Source organism: Marmota marmota, unplaced genomic scaffold, assembly GCF_001458135.2.
Source record: "Marmota marmota marmota unplaced genomic scaffold, marMar, whole genome shotgun sequence".
NCBI lineage: Eukaryota > Metazoa > Chordata > Mammalia > Rodentia > Sciuridae > Marmota > Marmota marmota.
In genome coordinates, this window is record NW_026000137.1 from 3219604 (window position 1) to 3239669 (window position 20066).

At 37.5% G+C, this 20066-nt stretch overlaps 1 protein-coding gene across 2 annotated transcripts; it reads right to left on the bottom strand.

The window, feature by feature from the left end:
* Positions 1-8982: 8982 nt before the first annotated feature.
* Positions 8983-19482, bottom strand: Steap1 (STEAP family member 1). 2 transcript variants are annotated; one of them, XM_015502340.2, is made up of 6 exons: positions 19371-19478; positions 15963-16050; positions 15310-15421; positions 12649-13161; positions 11356-11520; positions 8983-9338 (listed from the first exon to the last, which is right to left on the bottom strand). In XM_015502340.2, exons 3-6 carry the CDS (start codon positions 15388-15390, stop codon positions 9081-9083), a joined length of 1017 nt encoding a protein of 338 aa, XP_015357826.1. In that variant the 5' UTR covers positions 15391-15421; positions 15963-16050; positions 19371-19478; the 3' UTR covers positions 8983-9080. The 2 variants fall into 2 exon arrangements, with proteins under 2 accessions (XP_015357826.1, XP_048641399.1); XM_048785442.1 differs by lacking the exon at positions 15963-16050 and having other exon boundaries at positions 19371-19482.
* Positions 19483-20066: the final 584 nt, after the last annotated feature.

Here is a 20066-nt window from a genome sequence, read left to right on the forward strand (position 1 = left end):
TTTTTTTTTTTTTTTTGCACTGAAGATGCTGTTTATTTTAGTTTTAAAAGGCAAAACAAAGGCAGTCCTTTCCAGTAGCTAAAAAGGCTGAACTTAATGTTTAATTAAAAACAGTAGTGACAAAGCCACATTTCCATTTTTCAATTCACAAAGATAGAGTTTTCTTTAAAAAGATACCTGAAACAAATTACAGATATTCTAAATGATTACTATTCAAACATTATCATTACAATAAAATTAATATAATATCAGTTCTTTTCTTTGTAAATAGTAGGACTGAATGCACAATCTTGTTTAGATTGTCCAGTGTTTGGGCAGGTTCTTAATTGACTTATTTATTTTTGTTCCTCTTATACTTTACTCCAGGATCCAGAGGAAATAGACTAGAGGGTGAAAACCAACTTCACACTGGTAAGGCTGGGTTGACCCCAAGCCGCTGGGGGCACTATGAATGGGAAAAAACTCCAGGTGGGCTCTGATTCCCAGGTGGAGGGAGGGTCTCAGGGAGGAGGACTGGCTAAGGAAGGAGGTGACTAAGGGTGCCACAGTCTGGCTGGGCACAAAATCACGAGCCACTCACAGCCTTGTAGATTCAAACAGCAATTCTTTATTCCCGAACTCACACCAGCACTCTACAAGCACGTTCTGTGCAAAATCCACACTCTCCACTGGGCTCTGAATCCCAAATACTCTCTGAATCCCGCAAGAACTCAACGGGAACTCAAGGCGCCCGAGGCAGCAGGATACGCCCTATTCCCAGCAGGAATAACCTTAAACCTGGAATGCCCTAAACCCAGGTCGCCCTAAACCCGGATCCGCCCTGGTCCTTGAGCAAGGTCACCTTTCATGCAAAGTCACTGCAAATGACCTGGGTCCACAATGGAGAGTCCTTCCTCTAAGCAACATGGGGTAGGCTGACAAGGAAATTGCCATGTGTCGTACCTACTTAGCTATGGCTTTCAGCATAAGGGACCTGGCCTCCTGGGTGAGGGAGGTCAGTTTTATGGGCCCAGACCCCGTGACTAAGTGGCCTGGATGGTTTTCTCTATCCAGTCGGTGAATTTGCAGAGGTCGGTGTAGACACCTGGCCGACCAGGATGGCCACACCAGACTTGTTTGGGCAGCCTTTTAAATGTACATTACAAAATTGACATTATTTTATCTTCTTGTCCAGAGGCTCCATGGTCTGGGGAACAGAGAAAGATGGCTTAATCTGTAAGTAAGTAATCGGAGTAAGCCATTCCAGTGTGCCATTGCACAGAAGGTTGACTAGGGAACTGAGTGCTGTGTATCTCCAAAAGCTAGAAAAAAGAATTTTTAAATGTTTTCATCAAAAATAAATGATAATGGGCAGTAGATATGTTTAATGTGATTATACAATATATCAAAACTTCATATGGAGGCACATTAATATGTATAATTTTTGTGGTTTTATATACCAGTTAAATTTTTTAATTAAAAAAAATAAAGAAAAAGGACCTGTTTCCAATTCTTGGCTTTTAACCAATGAAGTTCATCAACTTTCATATTCGTATTTTCCATGGACATCTGCAGTATGTCCCAAAATTTCACCAAATTCTGGGGGGTGGGCCTTGGATGAGCAGTAGGATTCAGATTTTCTTCACACAACTCTCTGAACTGGTAGAATTTCTGGGCCATGAGGAGTTTGGGCACTGCCTGCTGTGGTTTGGATTTTCCCTAGAACAGGTCCTATCCATATCCTTCATTATTTATCTGGAGCTCAGCCACTGGTATTGTCAGGAAAGAGCCATGAACAGTTGAAGGGTTTTCTAAGGAGTGAACATGTTCAGCCTGTTGCCTAGGGAACGCCAGCACTGTCACAGCCCACATTTTTTGGTTAATATAGGTTTAATTCCCTATTCACTATGCTGGAAATCTTCCCTGTTGCAAGCTGCTTCTTGCTTCCATTGCAATGTAGGGTGAATACTTTTCCACTGCCAGGCAGATGTCCTCAGACCCAGAAGAGTAGCTCTGCACAGAGCATCTGATGCCTTTAGGTTCCATTTTTAATGATAAAGGAAAGCAGCAGAATGTGTGGCCTAGAGGGCTGGTGCATTTGTTTTCGAGGGGTGTCCTAACAAATCACAAACTGGATGGGTAAGAGAAATTTATTCTTTCATAGTTCTGAAGGCTTAAAGCCTAAAATCAGGGTGTTGGCAAGGCCATGCAACCTTTGAAGCCTCCAGGGGAGGCTCCTTCTTTGCTTCTTTCATCCCTTGGTGTTCTCTGGTTTATGATCACAGAACATCAGATTCAACCTCTGTCTTCACATGGTTGTCTTCGCTCCGTGTCTGTGTATCTCTGTGTTTTCAGATGGCATTATCCTTTCTGTGTCTTTTTCCTCTTCTTATAAGGGCACTAGTCATATTGATTGAGGGATCACCATACTCCACTAGAACCTCATCTAAAAATGTTATATCTAAATGACCTCTTTCCAAGTAAGGTCAATTCTGAGGCACTGGGATATAGGACTTTCACATATTTATTTGGAGGTGGGAACACAATTTAACCCATAAAAACAGTGGAAAAGGCTTACCTTCCTCTCCTTGTTTATGGACCTGCTTCTTCAGGCCCAGAGTTACTCTGTGAGTCTTCTCTTCCAGAACTCCCACTTAGAGACCTGTACATGACACTTTATCCTGGTGGCAAATGTTCCAATCAGACTGCCTTTTTATTTTTCTGCTGCTTATGTCACTGTGGAAGTCTCCTTGGACTGCTTCTCGGGCTCCAGCATCCAAAACAGGAGACTCTGCCAGTCTTTTAGATTTATTTATAAATGAGTTCTGCAGCCAAGTTTTTGGGTAAAAGTCATCACTGACCAGATTTTCTGACTTTGGTCCTTTAATGACTCACCCAGTGATTTCTCCAGGGCTGATTTGGTTTGGCTAGGATGGAGTGTAAAATTCATCTGGAGTTTTCTTAAGAACTGTTGCTTACTTTTGCAATGGCCTCTCTTTGAATCTTGTGAGGCACTTTCTCTCTTATTTCTCTGTTAACCTGATCCCATCTATTTCCTCCTCCTCCAAGTGCTTTTTATGTTCCAGAAATTCCTCAAATTTTCTGGTTTACCAATGGTACATTTTCCTTGTTTTCAGTCTTACAGACCCTTATTTAAACATAGCTTTTTGCATTTGGGTAGAAGACAGGCATACCACAATGACATGGTGTAAAGTGTTGGTCTAAACTAGGGATCATCAAACTTGTTTTGCAAAGGACAAGATAGTAAATATTATGGGCTAAAATATCTGTGTTGCAACTACTTAACACTGCTGTTGTAGTGTAAAACAGACATAGGTCAAAAATAAAAATGAGTGGAAGTGCTGTGTTCCAATAATACTTTGCTTTTACAAACAGGTAGTGGATCAGTTGCAACATATTCCAGAAACCAGTGGTTCTCAAACTTATCATGCATACACATCTTTGGAAGGGCTTGACAAAACATAGATTGCTCTCTTTACCTCCAACATCTGAGTCAAGAGGTCTGGAGTGGGGTCCCAGAATTTGCATTTCTAGTAAGCTCCCAGGTGATGCTGAGATTACTGATCTTTAGACTATATTTTGATACCCTTACTCTTACCTAAGTCATTTTTTGTTTTCTAACCACCAATTATTTAGTTATTTACTAATAGTGTAACCATGTTCCTCATTCATTCAGTCATCCAACAAATATTGAACAAATATGAATACCCAACAAATATGAACTTCTACTCTGTGCCAGGCTCTGTTCTAGGGTGTGAGAATATTGTCATGAATAAGATGAAAAAAGAAAGCCAGTAAGAAGAGTAGAGAGTGGTACAGGAAGATAACTATTTTAGATAGTGTAATCAGGAGAGGTCACTTGGTTTTTATTTTTTCATTTTTTAACTTTTTTTGGTACTGGAGATTGAATCCAGAAGTGCTTTACCACTGAGCCACATCCCTAGCCCTTTTTGTATTTTTATTTTAAGACAGAGTCTTGCTGAGTTAATTAGGGCCTTGCTAAATTGCCAAGGCTGGTCTTGAACTTTTGATCCTCCTGCTTTAGCCTCCCAAGTCCATGGGATTACAGAGGCGAGGTTACTCTGAAGAGATGACATCTCAACATATGTGAGTGATGCAGAAGAGTTATCATGTGAAAACTGAGATGTAGGCAGGATATTCCAAACAGAGGTAATAGTCGCCAGTGTGCCCTACAGCTGGAATGAGTCTTTGCTTGAGCAAAAGCAAGAAGACTAGTGTAATGGGAGTGGCTGAGTGAGGTAAAGCGCATAAGAGATGGATTCAGAAAAGTAGGCAGGGTCCAGGTATTTTAGGAATTTTCAGGTCACGGTAAAGAGTTTGTGTTTTATTTTAAATTTTATGGGAAAGCATTAGAGGGGTTTGTTCAGAGGAATGGAATGACAGCCTTTATGCTTTTGAAGAATCACACTGCTTGCTGGGTGGAAAAATATTCTGGGAGGGGTGGTGGTATAAGGGGCTGAGAGCAAGAGTGGGCGCAGGTAGGCAGACCAGTTGGGACATTTACTGCAGGAATCGTAGGAGAGGGATTACAGCAGCCTGGACCAAGAAAATTCAGTGATGAGATGCAGTTGGAAGCTGAATGTATTCTGCTGGTGCAGCCAACAGAATTTAATGATAAATGAATATGGATATGAGGTAAAGAGCAGCGTTAAAGATAACCCTTGGAGTCTGTCTGGAGTAAATGGGTGAGAATGGGAAGGAAATTAAGATTTTAGATTTTAAATTTTGCATTTGAGATGTTTTTCACATTTTCAAGAGGGGTTATCAGAAGGCAGTTAGATACAATAAGCCTAGAGATCAGGTGAAGGCTAGGGATACAAATCTGGAACTCATTAACATACTTTTCATGTTTTATACTTAAGGCCCGGGGACCTAAGGAAATCAGCTATGTTGTGGGTGTTGGTGGAGAAGAGGAGGAAGTTGAGTTAACCTTGCTAACAATGAGATGATGGGAACTAGAAGAGGAGCCCGCAAAGGAAACAAGATCTGTAAAGAGCATGATTTCCCAGAAGCCAAGCAAACAATATGATTCAGTAAAGAGTCCTAAAACTAGTCAGATGTTACTGGGTAAGCAAATAAGATGAGGACTGAGATGATCTCTTGATGATCTTGACAAGACTCATGCAGTGGAACAGGGAGGGCTAAAGCTGTTCAGATTTTTTTTTTTTTTCAAAAACAGTGGGACTTTCTACAGGTCTGAAAGAAAACAACTGCCAACAATTAAGCTATAGTTTTCAATAGTGAAGATTTGAAATAAATACATTTTCAAGCCCCATTTTTTTTTCCTATAGCATACATCCATTATAGAACACAGAAAGTATACCAACATTTTTTTTTTTTTTTTTAAAAAACCTTTTCCAGGTGGTGAGAAAAAGAAAACAAATGGAAGCTTGGAGAGGAGGAAAGAAGTGCGGACAAAAGGGTAAATGTGTATAAACCTGGTCAAGTTCATCTTCTTCAGTGTGGGTGACTGTAGGTGAGGAGGAGTTTAACCTGCGCCTCCCTCCCTCCCAGGTTAGGGAGGTTAGACAAGAGCATGGTTTCTCCTGGTCCACACCATATTTCCCCAAGGAGACCTTCCCTCTTCCCTCTGTCCTCCTCCTCACGTGTTGGTGGTTTCAGTGGCGAGTGGCTGTAGCACTGGTTCTTTTGAAATTATAGCACCTCTCTGCAAACCCCGTCTGACCCCACAGCTGGCTACTCTGTGAAATTAGAATGAGGACTATTTAGCACCTTTGGTTCCCAGCTGTTATCCTAGTTGCCAAAATTGGGGAATGTAGAGCCCACATTGTTACAAGGGCTTGTGAACAGGGTGGAAGAAGTAACAAAAAGGCAGAGCTCCTGGTCCAGCAGCCCAATTGAACTTTGACCTCTATGACACACATAATAGGCTTTTGTTAAGATATTTTGATCAAGAGGTTATTTTTTTTTCTATTCAATACAAATAAACCCACCCCTTGAGTTCTCATGCTGTTTAATTTCACTGTGCAAATCCATTTGTAATAGTACAATTTCGATTTATAAGATGTGGGCTGAATTCATTTCCTATGGTCATGTGTTCAGCAGGCACCAATCACCTGGGCTTGATCATCAGTACCCCTGGACTTAGCTCCCAGTTCTTTCACTCTTAGTCATTCATGTCCAGCTGAGGTACAGGAGAGAGTCTTGGTTCTAAGATCAACAGGTTCCTTACCATTACAACTTTGCTGCCTTTGTTCATTTTCCCTCTTCTCTGTATTCAATGCTGTTCAGAAACACAAAGATTTTGCTGAGGGAAGCCTTGTTTTAGTGGGGTCATGCCTCCAGGCAAGAGATTAGAGAATTCAGGTGACCTCTTCATTCTCTTCCAATTCAGTAATTTTATAGCTGCAGGAACTGTTAACTTGTTCTTGGCACAGTTAAAATGAGCATCTGTGAGAAATGATGGTAATGTGACATACTAGCAGTAGAGTACTGAAAACCCCCAGTCAGCTGAAGAAGTTCGATTGGTCCAGAAGAAGGTACTGGACTTTAGCTTCAGGTCATGTACAGTGGTCACCAGTGAGTGACTTATTAATTTATTCAAGTGCAGGATTATTTAAAAAAAATAAAAGGTGGAATAATCTGTGACCTCTTCAAAGGCCTCTTGAAAACACCTGAAAAAACTGGCACACAGAAAGAGGACTTCTAATTAATTGAATAAAACAGCACTAAATCCACACTGGAAAATTTCTAATACCTTTACTTTGAAGACTGCTTTTAGAAAAAAAAAAAAAAGGCTATTACATCTTGTTCATTTTCTTGGAAGAAAATTCTAGACATAGTAATAATAAAGAAAATTACATATTTTTATTATGAATTTGTATGTTTAATTTTACAAATTTTGTGCTAATAGGCCATAATTTCTTACATGCTTCCACAGACACATAAACTATGGTGTGAGAATAACATCAGAATCATACACTTCTTTTTTATTGTCATAAGACATTAAATGTAACTCATTATTAAAATACTAAAGACATCATATTTCAACAGTTTTTTAAAACCCAAGTCCTTGTTGAACAAATGTTTAAAGAAAATAGAGCCCAGGTAGATCACTGTGAGCAGGAAAAGCAGCTCTGCTTGGAGAAGGAAGAAGGCACTGGGCTCAGGTCAGCAAGGATCCAGGTGCTGTTCCTTCTGCTTCAGGGAGAACTGGTGTGATTGTCCTCCACAACTGTGTTAACCACATCAAAAGCTTTATTTAAAAATTAACTTTTTAGTCAGGTGCGGTGACGCACACCTATAATTCCAGCTAAGCAGAAGGATCACAAGTTCCAGGCTAGCCTGGGCAATTTAGCAATACTCTGTCTTAAACTACAAAACGAATAGGACTAGGGATGCAGCTCAGTGATAGCGCACCTAGCACATGTGGTCTCCATCCCATGTTCCACAAAAAAAATGAAAACAATCCTTTTCAAAGAAGCAGGGAGATACCTTCCTTTCCCTTCTCTCTGCCCAAAGTTATGCTTTTCATAACTACATTTGTGTGCCCTGAAACTAAAACAACACGCTGCATCCCTTAGCAACTGAGATTATTGTAAACAACTTACAATGTATAGACTACACTTTCTGGTTTTGTTTTGGTTAAAAATTCTGTTCCTTCTATAGAACTTTCTATTCTGCTTAATAGCATTGTCCTTTAAGGCATCCAGGTGGAAGGAATCCTAGATGTCCCATCCTAAAAGCTTTCTTTTCCCTCTATACTCATTCTGTTGGTTAATTCTGCCCTGGATATTCATTATTTCTCCTCTTTCCTCCGTAACTCCCATGCAATGACCTTCATTTGCAAATTTGTTGTCTGTATCCTAGGATATTGCAACTGTCTTCTTAAATATCTTTAAGGCTTTCCAACCTTCCTTTATCCTTTGCCTCTCACCATCAGATTCATCTCTATGGTATATAGTGATCTTTCTGAAGTGCAACTAATGATGTTAAGCCCTTTTCAAGTTTTTAGAGGCTTCTCCATTCCTAGAAGGACAAAGTCCAAACACAGTTTCATTTCATGCAACGACCTTGGTGATCCATCCAGCCTTCGCCTATAGTTTATCTGGAGTTTTGTCCACAGATTCTGTTCCAGAAGACTTGAACTAGACCTTTCAAACAGGTCATGACATACCAGTCCTCCCATTCTGTTGGCAGGACTCCTACTTACATTTTAATATGCAGCTCAAATAGTTCCTTGTTTTCTGGATCGACATCACGCCTTTCCAAATTTACCATTCAAACAAAGAGTCATTCCTTCCTTAGTGATTCCAGGAAGGCTGGAACTCGATTTCTCATTCCCAGCACTACAGGTGCAGGCACCTGGCCATGCAGGTGAGGGTTCAGGCACGCGACTGCTATGGATGTGCATCTAATGTTACTGTGTCTATCAGTGTAGACACAGTCTGTGTTGATTTTGAGACAAGTGTTTCAGGAATAAACCTGGTTAGAATAGAAAGTTCTGTAGAAATAGTCATACTGTACCTCATAAATATGTGTAACAATTATGTGTTAATAAACAATTTTTAAATTTAAGGAGATGGAATTGCAAATGACCCTGCTTTGATCATCATACACTGTGTGATATGGTGCAGTATCACACTGTACCCAAACATGTACAATTAAAATAATAATAGTAAATACAATAAATTTTTTATAGAAACTAAAAAAACAATAATCATAAGTGCTGAATATACTTGTATTGTAGATTCAGATGGCATATTTTTCATTACTTATGATACATGTTTGGTGGGTAGAAAAGACTGGTATTTTAAGGCCTTTCATCACTTATAGTGCTATATACTCTGACAAATTAGATGTGATTGCTTTTGTTATGCTTAGTTTTATCAAACAGAAAACATGCTAAGATCAGTATTAAAAATGTTGTTTTGCTTTGAATCAAATGTGAAAGGAAACACACAAATTTCAAAATCATCACCCATAAACAGAGAGATAAAGTAGGATCCTCAAGTAGTCATTTTATTAACAAATACAAATTTGAAATGTTTATGATAAAACATGTTAACGTTAAACAAAAATGTGTGTAAATAGTAATTCTACAACTGAGAGGACATCTCAGTTTTGTTAATTTTGGTGACGTCTTCCCAACCACGTCTAATTTTCAGTATCTTCTTCCTTAAGCATGGCAGGAATAGTACAGTTTTACATATCAGGACAATGATTGGGAGAAAAACAGCTATCATAAAAGTTGGAGGTGTATACCATACAAATTGTTTTATATCTACCCATTTATTCCAGGCAAAAATCAATGCATGTATTGTACCAAGTAGAAGTGAAACAATTCCTAGTTTGCTCTGTAAAAGAAAAACAAAATTACCTTAGTGAATTTTGGTTCAATAAGAATTTGTTCCATCCTATTTCATCTGAATCTGTTCTGTTGCTTGGAAATCCTTTCATTTATTTATTAGTGTTTTCCTAACACATTTCTCAACAATGTCCATTCACATATTTCTACTCATTTTACATATTCTCCCTTATCACCTCACTTTTGGGTAATGTTCTCATCTCCAGGCTAAACTGAGAAAATTCACAGTCTTCCTTTTAGTCTTAGGTGATCAATACTTCTATCTTTTCTTTCTCTGCCATTTTGTTCATCTATTTTATGATGTTTATTTTATCATGCTTTGTCTTATGCATTTGCTTAAACTAAAATCAGGAACTGACTCTTATTTATCACAAGGTCACTGCAAAGTCAACATGAAGTGCACATTTCAGGTATTTAATAAAGGTAGGTTGACCAAAGATTACTGCAAATATCAGCTTGACTTCAATGATCTTTATAAACTATGAACACAACTAATGTGATTCACTCTGATTTTGCTAAATGAATACTAAAGTGAATGAATATGTTTTTCAAAAAAATTAAACATTCAGATGAAATGGGAAAATACTTGTAATTATTTCAATGTTTCAGCAAAATCTAGAGATGTAAAGAAAAATTTCAACTTTCTTTGGAATACTCTGACATCATACAGATTAGGTACTTATAAATAGTTGCTCATGTATATAATTTTATGGCATTCTCACAATAGCTCTTCTAGGTGACTTTGATTTCTATTTACTGGAAATGGTCATGAGTCTGCCAGAAGGAATCTAACTCACAATTACTGTACTCTTGAACCCCAATAAATACAATTAAGTAGTTACGTTTATATTTTCAGATATGAATCTCTTAGGTAAATCATAGTGTAATTCTGAATGAAAAGTTACTAGATTAGTCATTGAAAAATACATATATTTGGTTGCAGATTAATCTTACCAAATGTGTACTGTATACTTATTATAATCTGGGTATTGTACCTACAGTGGAATGAACTCAGTTGCTAAGATGCAGTGTTTGAATCTCTAATTAAATCTGAAAAATTATGCTCAGCTCATGTGTGGCAGGCAAACATTTCCTGAGGAACAGAGAACTCCAATGGCTTCCAGGCTGAACATACACATTTGGAAAACACTTTGCTTAGAGAATGCAGTATCATCTCTAAACCACATTGGAATAATTCAGATGCAGAGATATTTCCCAGCTTAATTAGATATGTTTGTTGGATATAATGTGCAGATATGCAGAAAGGATAGTGGGGAATGTCTGACTTTGTGGAAATTTCCAAAGATGTCCACCCATGAAAGTTAAGGCTATGTAATTAAAACAATTTTGGCAGTGCTCATGATGGAATTAAATTTAGTCCTTTGAATTTTACAGATATGGGCCCCCTTCTGAAGTCTGGCACAATGTTCTTCTTAAGGGTAATCTTCCACTAGGAGATAAATTTAAGTAAATCTAAGATAGTTTTTGAGTCCCAGGAGTATTTAGAAACTTCAAAGGAGTAAACTATCTAAAATGTAACTTGGGAAAAGCAGGTCTTAAAATGAGATATTAGAATACCTTTGGTTAATAAAAGTCTTTATTTCAATGAGAGATTTTTCACCCTAGATAGTATAAAGCTGTCCAATTTAAAAGGCATGACTCAAGTCAGGGGATGGGTAAAAGAATTTTTTAATTTGTAGGAACTATTAACCAAGGATATTCCTAGAATATCACATTATAGTTATTAGGTGGGTAGCAAATATAACAAGTTTCAAATGTTAGAATATTTTTCTTTTAGTGATGCCTTTTATTTATGTCTATAAAATGTATCCTATTTAGAAGAAATAGAGAAAAAAACAAGAGAACACATTATTAACTGGAACAAGTGTGGGATATTTATATTGGAAGGCATTTGTTATTCTTTATGGGCTACGGTCAAATATTTAATATTAGAAGCACAAAAAATTGGCCTCTCTGAGGGACTAGAGTTACTTTAAATCATTTACCTGAATATAACGGAATTCTCTCCATGTCAAAGAGTCGCTCACAGATGGAATAGATGTCACAGCCAACAAAGTCAGTATTGCAAGTCCCACAATTCCCAGAGATACATAAATCTCCATTCTCCAAACATCGTGCTCAATCCAGGCATCTTCTTTATTTTGTTGGACCTACCAGAAGGTAAAAGAGGAAAGAAAATATGGAAACCACACTCATTTCTCACCTGTGAATCTCTTATACATGCTTTGTCTAAAATAAGCCTACACAATTTGTAACTTTTTTTTTTTACATTCCTTTAAGAGTAATTCAGAGGAGCTCTTTCTTTATATTAATATAATATTTATATAATACATTTTAATTATCTAATAATTATTTAATGGTCTACTTATATGGAATTGTAGTCAATGTAATGTGGTATTGCAAACAGAAGAACAATCAGCATTAAAAAGTAATCTTGTGAGGGTGTTAGAGGATTGAAATGTGGCCCTGTCCATTAAATAAATAAATAAATACATACATACACACATTAATGTATATTACATATTATTTGATACATCTATTTATATATACATATAAATAAATATATACGTATATTTAGTATATATATATGTGTGTGTGTGTGTGTGTGTGTGTGTATATATATTTATATTTATTTATTACCAGGGATTGAGAACAGATGCCAGAGGCCCTTAACCACTAAGCCACATCCTGGCCCTTTTTAAAATTTTTTGTTTTGAGACAGGGTCTCACTAAATTGCTTAGGGCCTCACAAAATTGCTGAGGCTGGCCTTGAATTTGTGATCCTCCTGCCTCAGCATCCTGAGTTGTTGGGATTACAGGCATGCACCACCCTTCCCGGCAACAAAATATTTTTTATTGTTGTTAAAGTCGTACTTTATTTTCAGCTTAAAGAACATTTCTTAATATAAAACTATATAACTAAGCCCTAATGTGACTATAATAATTTTTTTAATTGGTTGTTCAAAACATTACAAAGCTCTTGACCTATCATATTTCATACATTTGATTCAAGTGGGTTATGAACTCCCATTTTTACCCCGTAGAGGATAGGAAAGATAGCAGAATACAACAGTCACTAGTACGGCAATATGTAAAAACGTGGATGTGTAACCGATGTGATTCTGCAATCTATAATAAAATTTTAAAAAATTCGATAACTTTCTCAATCCAGGGTTTCAATGGGGGCTTGGGGTATTGATATTACAATGAGAAGAGATTAATTTGTTAGGTGATTTAGACTTTTTAGTTTAGTAATACTGCCAACATCTTTATCCTACCTGTTGGTATGCCCATTTTAGCAACTTGTATCTGTAGGATCGCCTCATTGGATAAGACAGACTATAAATTGCATGTAGAACAGCAAAAAAGAAACTGAGAAGCCCAAACTGCTTTCTTGTTAACAACCACCTATCTAGCCAAGGTGGGAATTTCTTATACTTCGTTCCATTACGAAGTTGTACAATTGCTGCTATCACGCCTGGCAAATAAACCAATGCCAAGAGGGTGATGGAAACCACTGGCAAGACTTTGTTAATGACAAGAATTGGAATCCTATAAAAATACTGTTTATGGGAAGTAACTAAAGGATGAATTATTTCCCTTAGGAGAGTGTAAAAAAAGGTCAGAGATGATATAATAGCAGCTATTTTAATTGGCAGGCGCCATTTTGGAAAGAGTTCCTGTTTGTGCTGAAGTTCTGAGGGGCAATCAAATTCATCAACATGGGCTGTTTGCTGCAAATGCAAAAGCACAGGTCTTTTTAGCATGCTGGTCTCTCCAGTGTCCTCAGTCTACAAAAAAAGAGAAAAGATATATCTTAAAATTGAACAATACATGAAATTTTCCTTAATCTAATTACTTATGGCCCAGTCATTGTGCTTCTCAGTGAATAAAGGCATTGAGAATCTTGCTTTGGATACTGGTCAGGTAAAGATAGCATAGTTTATTTAACTGTCCAAAGGTCTACTTGACTACTTTGAAATTCTCCATTCATTTCTGTTATTCATTTGTTTTTAAGAAAAAAGAAACACATACTTCCAATACCTTCACAAAAGCATAGGTCCTTGTGTCTATTTTGAAGATGTGAAATAATGGAATATGGCAACAGAGAAGTCAAAATTGAAAAAAGGTTTTTAAAATCACAATAATCTCTGGTAAAATAATAAACTTATAAATTGTAATAGTTGTGTTTGTTTTGCAAATATTTTATTGGTTCCTAGGTAACTCTTGGTAATGCACTGAAGAGTGAATTATTCATTAATTCAAAACATGAAGGATCAGGAATAATATGGTCATGACTATTATGGATAAATTATGGATAAAAATCCATAATTTCCATCATGTAGTCTTGCTTTACATAGTTTATTTTTTTAAAAAACTTATTTGTTTAAGTATTGATAGACATATATACTATTGGAAGGTAAAACAAAGGCTATATATAAATAGTTAAATCCCACAGAGATGATCTATTTCCTGAGAAAGTTAGTCTTGATCCAGTTGAATTTCTAGGTAGTCAACAATTCAAAAGAAGATTATATTGAATAATTTGTCATTTCTCCAACTGATACACAGAAAAATTTTAAAAAGCTCAAAATGAGATTTAATATCAGTGTTTCATATTGTGCTATTATTATGAATAAATTTGCTTCTCACTCAACGCTATTATTCACTTTTATAGCTCTGTATATGGAACCAGAACATTTTAATGCTTTAAATGATGTTAGTGATTATCTTGTTCATCTCATTTTATGCAGAGTAACTCTAATTCACATGGTTCTCTATAATTTTCAGTGTTTAAAAAATGATCCCTTTTACCATTTGAATTTTACTTTGAGTAATAAATCGCTGTTACATCCAATGCTTATTCTAATTACTCCATCTAGAAAGGCTATAGCTTCTGTCATTTCTTCATGTTAATACAGACTAAGTATAATTAACTGAGATCAATTCTCTGGTTAAGAGTGAAGAATTATGGAACAGCAAGGAAAACAACTTGAAAAGAGAAATGATTTTGTTTTATGTACACAGTTATTTTTATAGGATATGTGTTTATAATTTCTTAATTATCTTTTTCATTTTATGTGATTAAGATAAGATAAATAATTTCTGTTAAAAACTATACTTGAAACAATTCAGAAAGGTAAGAGTTTGGAACTAAAATTTTCTGCCTCTTTTTAAGTCAAATATTATAATAAGAAACATTTAATCCTGTGGTTGACCAAAAGTGGGACAAGGGATTCTTATCCAAAAGTGATTTTTTTTGGTTGAACAGTGAATCATCAATTTACTTGGTGATCTCTTAGTAAGCTGCCACAGTGTCTGTGAGAAAAATGCTTGCTTACAAAAATTATGTTATATGGCATTCTACTTAAAAAAATTTTTTTTAATGTTTCTTTTACAGACTGTTAGAATTGGAAGGAACTTAGGGATTATCTCATTCAACTCTTTCTTTCACTTTTTTGTTTTGGTATCAAGGAATGAAACCAGGGGTGCTGAACCAATGAGCAACAACCCCAGCCCTTTTTATTTTTTATTTTGAGACAGGGTCTTGTTAAATTGCTTAGGGCCTTACTAAGTTGCTGAGGCTGGATTTGAACTTGCAATCTTCCTGCCTCAGCCTCTGAATTACTGGGATTTATAGGTAGGTATGTGCCACCATATCTGGCTCTAACCTTTTCATTTTATAGATAAACCAATGCCCAAAATTTTCAGTGATTTCTTGAAGGTTATTCAGCTCAGTCCCTGAATATCAGTCAAAGTACTATTTCTCTCATATGTACCACACTGCCCTTTACCATCACAGTATTAGTGACAGGAACCCAAGTGCCCATATCAGCAGACTAGGATGAAAATCACTTTCACAATACCAGGAGATACAGAATGGCATTTGAATTAGGTTTAAAGATTTTAATTATTAACCCCTATTTTTATTATTTTACCAAAAAATCATCATCTTCTAGATTTTTCCTAGGCTTCATTTTCCAAAGTTCTTGGTTTGTGGTATCTTTTCTGCTGTCCATGAAGTCTATAAAATAGTATGGCTTCAGCCACCTAGAAAAATAAAAAAATAAGTAATCTTTTCAAGTCTATTGTATTCATGATGTTAATGTTCGACGGGATGATATGGAGGATTTACTCACTTAAATATTAGAAAAGCATATAACTTTCAATTAAAATTCAGAAAGCGACTGATTTACAGATAAGAGTCTCAGACTAGTGCATTCATGTCAGGAGTAATCACTGTTCTTCAGTAAGTAGTAATTAGTTTTTGTGCAGGAACTGCCAATGTCTACATGGAATACAAACTGTCCCAACCTTTTACCTTTAGAAGTTTAACTCCAGGTTCTCATTGAGAGGAAAGCCAACTCTCCACAAGGGTCAACAAAATTAGAAATGCATTTATTTTTTAGAATAACAATGTTATCAATGAGAGATGGAGGTAGATGATATAAAATTATACTTCAGGATTATGTGCAGTTTTGGGGAGGGCGGTACTGGGGATTGAACTCAGGGGCACTCAACCACTGAGCCACATCCCCAGCGCTTTTTTGTATTTTATTGAGAGAGCTGGTCTCACTGAGTTGCTTAGCACCTTGCTGTTGCCGAGGCTGGCTTTGAACTTGAGATCCTCCTGCCTCAGCCTCCGGAGCCACTGGGATTACAGGCGTGGGCCACTGCACCTGGCAGGATCATATGTTAATAGACTTTCAGTATTGACACTGGACTCCTAACATAATAATTAATTGATTTTTATGGGGAAATGTTTTTGAGTTTCATACAAGGAACAGAACAGATACTGTTAGTAAGGCAAGCCCTGATTAATGGAATAAAAGACTAAAATTGTTATTTTCAAAGCGTCATTTCTTTTTCCCACCAGAGTAATGGGCCAGGCTTTGTTGGTAAGACAGGAATTTCTAGTATATTTCCAGTGGAGGTGTTGAGTTGTGTTCGATCATTGACATGCCTGCAGTAACTAGTCAACCCTTTGGAAGATATTTTGCCATTTTTTTTTTCTTTTTTTTTTTTTTACCCGATAAAGAAATCTTTTCCATAGCCACTTTCACAGATCCTCATCCAGGCTTGGTGTAACACTTTTTAAGGAAGACAAACATGATGTTGTAATATTACTCACTGTTTTTATTAGTTCCAAATTTATTTCCAGACAAATACATCTTCAGTTCATACTCTATGAAAAACAGATTAGATAATACAACGGTTGATGGAAAACATTCTGTTTCCCAGTGTTTTTAGATCATCTACATTTTTAGTATGTTCTTAATGCTTATAGAACATCTGTAAAACTTTATTAGGTGCAAAGTTACTTCTAGAAATAGTTTAAAATACTTAAAAACATTCTCCAACTTTTAAAGGTTAGATCTTTACAAAGAATAAAAAGGAGTCACTTTTACATAATGCCAATGTTTTCTTTGTTGAGGAGCTCCTGGAACAGTTTCCTGATATTATTAATCTTGGAATTTCAGAACATTCATGATGAGGATACAGATTGAGGATCCCTAATCCAAAAATCCAAAACTTCTTGAGCACTGATCTCATGCTACAAGTGGAAAATTCCATATCTGACTTCCTGTTGCAGGTTGCAGTCAAATCACCAGTGCATTAAAAACATTGTATAAAATTACCTTTGGGCTATGTGTACAGGTGCATATGAAACAGGTGCATTTTGTATTTAGACTTGGGTCCTATCCCCAAGATATATCATTGTATTATATGTACATATTCCAAAAAATTAAAAACATTTCTTATCCTAAGGAATCAGATAAGGGATATATAACTTGTAATTGTTGTTTTGATTGTGCACATTCTCTTTCCATTTTTTTCCTGATGTAAAATATTTTCTTTATTTGGAGATATGCCCTTTTTATCTCCAATATTGTGTCAGGAGGTTGTCAGTTTTAGTAACACCCAGGCTTTGGCCATAGAAATGGGCATACGCTAAGTTGGGATGCTACAGCACTACCATGCTTTCCTGCCCCCATGCTGTAAGGAGGAAGATGTCTTTATTTGAATAGGAGAAAGACAACATAGAGAAGTAGAAAAGAAACAGGAGAGTCCTAGTGGCATATTTTGAGTACTATAGTCCCTGAGATTAGATCTTGAATATCTCAACTACACAGTCAATACATTCCCTTTTTGACTTGAGTTGGTTTGAGTGGAGTGTTGATCACTGGCTTTTGAAAGAATTCTGGGTAAAAGCATATGCCAATCATCAACTATTTGCCAACATGATTGTATATAGATACTAAAGAGGAAAAAGAGAAATAAGGCTTTGTGCCACTCTGAAAAAGCGTACATTCTATTGTCAGGAAGTATTATTTCACTTTATTTGGTGATTTAACCAACATAGAGTAATTTGGAATGGTATCTAGAAGCAGAATACCATCTATAATCAAATGCAAGGAATAATTTGACATGTTTAAAGGCTATTTTAACTTGGAGTTTCAGAGTTAAAGATAACATATAAACACATGTTTGTTCAATAGTCATTAACTATAGCGGAAGGAATGATGTCAGACAGTGGGAACGTACATAAAATTAAATGAGCTAAAGCCTCTACCCTTAAACATCTTGAAATCCAGGAGAAAAAGCAACCATTTCAACAAGTAACTTTATGGTAGTATGCTGTATCCTAAAAAAAAGAAAAAGTTTTATGGAAAGATGGTGGCATTGGAAGGGAAACAGAGTCCTGGGACATCTAGCAAGTTGGCAGTGTTTGCTGACAAAGGGCCACTTTGAGATTCCAAGTGCAAAGTCAGAGTGGCCCTGGAGGGAGATCATGCTGAAGAGCAAAGCCAAGAAAAAGTCCAGGGCCATGAGAGAGAGAGTGAGTGAGAGAGTGTTGACTGTGGGGACCACATTACACTTTGTGCCCAGAAACCAGGAAAATAAATTATCAGTCAAAACATATTGGTTTCCAACAGACATTAACTAAATATATAATTGAGGTTCTACAGAAAATTTTCCTTTTCATACAACAAGCAAACAAACCTAACAGGAAACAGCAGTGTGAAGATGTTAGGAACTCCAGAACTTGACCCAACATTCTCTAATTTTCTTCCTATTAAAAAGTGGAGCATATTTCTGATGAGACTGTTCTGTTTTGCTGTACCAGGATAGCGGGCCTGGTGTTCCTGCTAAATATTGACACAGCCCAACAAACTCATGTTTATGGCCAAGAATTTAGAATATCAAGAAACCCAAAGACTGGATGGAACACATTGTGGGTTGCCTTGCATTTCCAACCTTCTATCCTTTCAAGCGCACACTTGCTTCAGGACATTTAACTATGTGAAGGGAAGGTAGTTTTCTTCACTGCATCGGTTTTTTTTTTTTTTTTTTTAAGCATTGCGCCCCCTCCCCTATTTAACATTCATACTAAATGAATGGCCATTTATTAAATGTCAGGATACGGATGGGATTTTTTTTTTCTTCAAAAAGAACAGAGAAAGGAATTTGGAAGTGTATGTAAATTCTAAGTCTCTAAGCCCCCTTCAGTAGATTTGACTACAGCGACATGTTTAAACACCTTGATGGACTGTTTTGGAGGGAACCTGAACCACACCCAGATCCTGAAAGAGTCGGACCAAAGTTTCAAGTACCTAATAAAAACTTCCTGTTACTAGGAAACCTGAAGTCGAAGTTGCCCAATTTTAAGTATTATGTACCAACCATTCATCAATGCAGTGCAAACCGGTGGGAACTTTACCAAGTTGGAAAACTTGCCATCAGAACCCAACCTGAGGACTCACTTCAAAAGCCATCGGTGAAAAGGCCTCCAGTGAGTCCCCGGCTCCCACCCCTGGCCCGGGTACGATCCCGCGGTGTGCTCTGCGGTGGGGTGGAGCCGAGGTAAGCAGCCAACCGCGCCCGGACCGCGGCGGGCGTGCGACCCTTAACCACTCCCGGGGCTGGGGACGGGCTTCGCGGGGGGCGCGCGGGCGCAGGGAGCAAGCGGCCAGCAAGGCCGACTCGAAGGACTCACCAACTTTTCTTTGGGACCCGACGGTGAGTCTGGCAAGTCCGGCAGCAGTGGGTGCTGGCGTGCCGACCAGGAGGCTCTGAGCCCAGTTCCCTAAGCTGCTCGCCCCGGGCTGACCCCGCCCCCTCGCCAACTGCGCGACCAGCGCCGCCTGCTGGCGCGCGTGTCTGCGGGGCTCCTGCTCAGATCCCCGGTCCCCACGTTGCAACCTGGCCCCTCCCAGTTTCCTTTCAAATAATTTGGCCCTCTGCTTGAGATCTTCTCCGGGCTCTTAAACCCCACCCTAACTCCTACCCCAACAACGCACATTCGTGCGTCCTTTGGAGCAGTGGTTCTCAGACTTCGAGGTGCATCACAATCACCAAGTTTTCCAAATTGGTAAAGTTACCACGGGTTTTCTAGAGAAAGCCTAGAAAAAACCGGCTGCTGGAATCCATTCAGTTTCCAATTCAGTAGTTCTGGGAAGGGGCCTGAGATTCTGCAGCTCTCAGATGATACCAAGCATTCCCAGATTTTGAGAAGGATTGCTTTAAATCTTATAAACCCATCCACAAATTAGCTAATTTTAAAATTAACAAGTTTCTTTTTGGTCTGGTTATTATTTACAATTGAGGGATCCAAATCCGGATTTAAGAGTGACTCACACCCTGAATTGCCCCATTCTTGTACCCTAAACCTTGCAAACCCTGCTCCTCAGCT

What these genes read in the sequence shown, in the direction of transcription:
- Steap1 (XM_048785442.1), bottom strand. Translation starts at nt 15,390, where the DNA reads ATGGACAGCAGAAAAGATACCACAAACCAAGAACTTTGGAAAATGAAG. An exon ending in TAGAAGATGATGATTTTTTG is followed by an intron (nt 13,162 to 15,309) that starts GTAAAATAATAA and finishes CTTTTTTTGTAG; the next exon opens with ACTGAGGACACTGGAGAGAC. An exon ending in GAGAATTCCGTTATATTCAG is followed by an intron (nt 9,339 to 11,355) that starts GTAAATGATTTA and finishes TTTCTTTTACAG; the next exon opens with AGCAAACTAGGAATTGTTTC.